Source organism: Bombina bombina, chromosome 11 (assembly GCF_027579735.1).
Source record: "Bombina bombina isolate aBomBom1 chromosome 11, aBomBom1.pri, whole genome shotgun sequence".
In the NCBI taxonomy this organism is placed as follows: domain Eukaryota; kingdom Metazoa; phylum Chordata; class Amphibia; order Anura; family Bombinatoridae; genus Bombina; species Bombina bombina.
In genome coordinates this window covers 97,926,102-97,931,048 of record NC_069509.1, presented here as the reverse complement: position 1 = coordinate 97,931,048, position 4,947 = coordinate 97,926,102, and the positions used below count along the sequence as shown (strand labels likewise).

The 4,947-nt window shown below is 35.9% G+C and overlaps 1 protein-coding gene across 1 annotated transcript in view; it reads left to right on the top strand.

Annotated features, from left to right (window-relative positions):
- WDR24 (WD repeat domain 24) overlaps window positions 1–4,063 on the top strand; it is a gene marked incomplete in the record, with an annotated part of 205,604 nt that extends 201,541 nt beyond the window's left edge. The window contains 1 exon segment of the mRNA XM_053694936.1: window positions 3,395–4,063. Within this exon segment, the coding sequence (XP_053550911.1) occupies window positions 3,395–3,563 (169 nt within the window).
- Window positions 4,064–4,947: the final 884 nt, after the last annotated feature.

The window sequence follows — 4,947 nt, the reverse complement described above, 5'->3', positions numbered from 1 at the left end:
CTGATAAATTCCTTTCTTCTGTAGTGTGATCAGTCCACGGCCCGCCCTGTTTTTAAGGCAGGTAAATATTTTTTAATTTATACTCCAGTCACCACTTCACCCTTGGCTTTTCCTTTCTCGTTGGTCCTTGGTCGAATGACTGGGAGTGACGTAGAGGGGAGGAGCTATATGCAGCTCTGCTGGGTGAATCCTCTTGCACTTCCTGTTGGGGAGGAGTAATATCCCAGAAGTAATGATGACCCGTGGACTGATCACACTACAGAAGAAAGGAATTTATCAGGTAAGCATAAATTATGTTTTCGCGCTTTAACACCCAACTCAAGAATATGTTCTATTTATTCATAAATAAATATTTCTATTTGTATCTGATGGTATTTTGAAAAAATATATATGTCTATATATTATATACATGATTATATATAGGTGTAGATATAGAGAGCTCCACTTGGAATCTGTCCCACAGAGTACAAGAAAACTCCTTCAACAGACCACATTGTTCGATTGAAATTTCAGGAATGACTCTTGTTTGAGAAGGGGCCAACTTTGAAGAGCACTAAAAATTGCACGGAGTTCCAAGACATTAATTAGTAGCCTTTCCTCCTGAGGAAACCTTGTGCTTTCTTAGACTGTCACTTAGCCATCCATCCTAATAAACTTGTGTCAGTGTTAATGACCGTCCAAGATGGCTGATAAAAAGAATCTCCTTGGAAAATAGCCTGGTAAGTGATCCACCAGGAAAAAGATTGTCTGGTCTTGTAATCCAGACACATTTTCTGAGACAATTCAGTGTAGTCACCGTTCCATTGTTAAGATGAAGAGGACGTAAATGAAACCTCGCAAAGGGAATGGCATCCGAAGCTGCCTCCATCAATCCCACAACTTTTATGGACTGTGCTACCAAAGGAGGAGATAAGGTCTGTAGCTTCACACAGGCTTTCTACAACTTTGTTCCTAGAGCTTTTATAAGAGTCGCATGGAAACTGATTCTATTACAACTGCCAGAAAAGAACCCTGGTTTGATGCGATAAGAATCGCTTTGGAAAAATTTTCATCCAAGGTTGCAAAGAAAGCAGCTTGTATGTATGAACTCTTGCTGTGCTGAACAACGGAGCTTGAACCAAGATGTTGTCCAAGTAAGAAGCTACCTAAATTCCCTGACCTCTCATCCCTTTGTGAAAACTCTGGGAGCCATAGTTAATCCAAAAGGAAGAGCTACAAACTATAAATGTTTGTCTAGAAATGCAAAACAGAGAAATAAGTAATGCTCCTTATGAATGGGAATATGAAGGTCAATCGTAGTTATGAACTGTCTTTTGCTTTACCAAGGGCAAAATTTTTTAAGTTCCAAGATGGTTCAAAACGTACTCTCCTCCTTTGGCAAATATGAATAGATTGGAACAGAATCCTAGAGTTTAAGGATAAGTAAATGTACTGTATTATTAGTATAAGCAATTCCAATCACTCTTTATCTTGCCCCAAGTCGTAATTTTAATTGGAACCCTGTTTTTTAGGTTAATCTTAATAAAAGTTATATTTTAAATTTTAGAGTCTCAGTATCTGACCAAGACCATTTGATATTTGTCCTTTTGTGAATTCCAATTGATAATTTTTTTGCCTAATGCTTTTCCTGGACTCTGGAGTGCTATTTGTGTATGCTCAGGTGGGTCTCCCCCTCAATTTTCTTGTTAATAAGTATCATACACAGCACCGTCCCTTTAATCTACAGTGATTATATTGGGGATTTCATAAATAGGGCTGTAGTCTCTCAACATTTAAAGGTAGTGCCATTGGTTTCTTTTTGCTATAAGGTTTGATATTCATCTAAGTTACAGTAATCAACAAACACAATCTGTTTTAGCTAATAACACACAGATTATTTTATTGTTCCTATACATTTTGAATATATCATTCAAATATTCACAGTGTAGGTTGGAAAAAGTATGTGAAACCCTAGGCTAATGACATCAACATAAGATAATTAGATTTGGAAATTGGCAAACCTGGTGTCCAATTAATGAAACAAGATTGGAGGATAAGTGCTACTTTAACTTCTAAAAAGCACTCAAACATTTTGAGTTTGCTATTCACAAATTGTATCTTTTGATGTAATCATGCCAAAAAAGAGCTCTCAGAAGACCTGCGGTCAAGAATTGTTGTGTTGTATAAAGCTGGAAAGGGTTGCAAAGTTATCTCAAAGAGCTTAGATATTCATATGTCCACTGTTAGACAAATTGGCTATAAATGGAGACTATTTAGTACTGTGGCTACTCTCCCTTAAAGTGTCTGTCTAGCCAAGATGAGTCAAAGGGCACACAGGACGATTCTCAATGAGGTTAAAAAAAAAAAAAAACTAGAGTGACAGCTAAAATCTTGAAGAAATCATTGGAACTGATTAACATCTCTGTTCTTGAGTCTTCTATACGGAAAACATTGAACATGGCAGGACACCACGAAGGAAGCTCCTGCTTTCCAAAGAAAACATTACTGCACGCATGAAGTTCACCAAAGATCATCTTCACACTCCACATCGCTACTGGAAAAATGTTTTGTGGACTGAGGAAATTAAGTTTGAGTTATTTGGGAAGAACACACGGCACTATGTATGGTGTAAAAAGGGCACTGCATACCAACATTATCCCAACTGTTAAGTACGGTGGAGGGAACCTCATTATTAAGGGCTGCTTTGCTGCTTCGGCCTTGACCACTTGCCATCATCTAGGTAAAAATTACCAATCCATGCAGAAATCTAATTCTAAATGGTGTCACTGTATCACAATTAACATTTAGGTTCTTAAAGGGACATGAAACCCAAATTTTTTTTTCTTGATTCAGACACAGCATGCAATTTCAATCAACTTTCCAATTTACTTCTATTATTTAATTTGCCTCCTTCTCTTGTTATCCTTTGATGAAATGTTTATCTAGGTAAGCTCAGGAGCTGCAAAGAACCTAGGTTCTAGCTGCTGATTGGTGGCTGCATGTATATAATGATTGCCATTGGCTCACATATGTGTTCAGTTAGAAACCAGTAGTGCATGGCTGCTCCTTCAACAAATGATACCAAAAGAATGGTGCAAATTGCATAATAGAAGTAAACTGAAAAGTTGTTTAAAATTGTATGTTATACCTAAATCATGAAAGATAATTTTTGGGTTTCATGTCCCTTTAAGTTACATAAAGACCCTGATACTTTTTCAACTAGCTGTCTTGAGGTTAAGAGTAAGTTCTGGAACTAATTTACAGCATTGTGTAGTATTTTATAAAAATGTTTAATGTTTTCAGGTAAATCTATAAAATCTGTAATATAAAATATAGGAATTGCACTTCTCTGAATTACTTGTACAAATATATTGTCCCTTTATTAGCTGATTTTTTTTATCATCTTCTATTTTAGGTGCAGACAATGTGCCAGTATGTGTGCTGTGTGTCACCACGTTGTAAAGGGCCTTTTCGTTTGGTGTCAGGGTTGTGGCCATGGTGGGCATCTTCAGCACATCATGAACTGGATGCAGACCAACTCTCACTGCCCTGCTGGCTGTGGCCACCTCTGTGAATACAGCTGATTTTTGTGGAATTTTAACTTGTGTGTGGCTCCCCAAGACTGTGTACCTTTCCTATATATGATAGAAGGAACAACGACCCTAGTGTATTACCTCCTTGATTTTTTCCATCAAACATACCCTAAATCGCACCTTTTAATTTAAACAATCTTTATCAATTAAAATCCTTGAATCCTGCGTCTTCTAACCACAGTCCATTAAAATGATAACTATATAAGAAGTTCCACACCAGGCTTATACTGTTGTGTACACACCTAGAAAATTTAATTTCATTCAAATATTTTTGCAAGTGTCCAAACATGGTATTTGTTCCTGTTTACCTAGCAAACCAGTGCTTTGTTACAACACACCTCTTTTTTTTTTTTTTTTTTTTTTTATATGTATCTTCCAAGTCTTAAAGTTCATCATCTGATCTCTGGCTAAGAAATCGCATTTGTAAAGAGAGAAAATATGTAAACAGTAGTTCCATTATATAAATGTAGATATACAGTCTTTTTATTAAATTGGTCTTTCTTTTTTTTTTTTTTTTTTTTTTTTAAAGTTAAAGGGCCACTAAAATTTTTTTTTAAAAATTCCAATTACTTCCATGATCTAAATGTGCGCATTCTTTTTATATAAACACTTTGAGGCTTCAGCTGTTACTGAGCTTGTGCACATCATATGATACAAGATGAGGGAAAATTGTATTAACTTGGAAATTTGCTAGAAAATATTCTTCTGTTCATTTCAAGTTCAAAGTAAGTGATATTGCTTTGCCTTTTTATTGTGTATTTCTCAGTTTATTTAATTCTACAATATTTAGTGGTCCTTTAAATTCAGAAAGGCACATCACACTCAAGATTTGGGTTACTACAAAACAAATCAGTGGCAACCCAACTCCTGCTGTTTGGTCCAACTCAATGAAATTAAAAAAAATGTAGGGGGTTTTATATTTATGAATTTATTACTGTCCTGAATATTGTTACTAGCAATCAACTTACTACTAGGTGTGAAATTGGTTAACTATATGTCCTGTGTGTGTATTAACGATTTTATATATAATAATTTTTATTTGTTGGCAAAAGCTTACATTAAAGGGACAGTATACACCAATGGTCATTTAAAGGGACAGTCTACACCAGAATTTTTATTGTTTTAAAAGATAGATAATCCCTTTTTCTTCTGTTAAGTGTGATCAGTCCACGGGTCATCATTACTTCTGGGATATTACTCCTCCCCAACAGGAAGTGCAAGAGGATTCACCCAGCAGAGCTGCATATAGCTCCTCCCCTCTACGTCACTCCCAGTCATTCTCTTGCACCCAACGACTAGATAGGATGTGTGAGAGGACTATGGTGATTATACTTAGTTTTATACCTTCAATCAAAAGTTTGTTATTTTATAATAG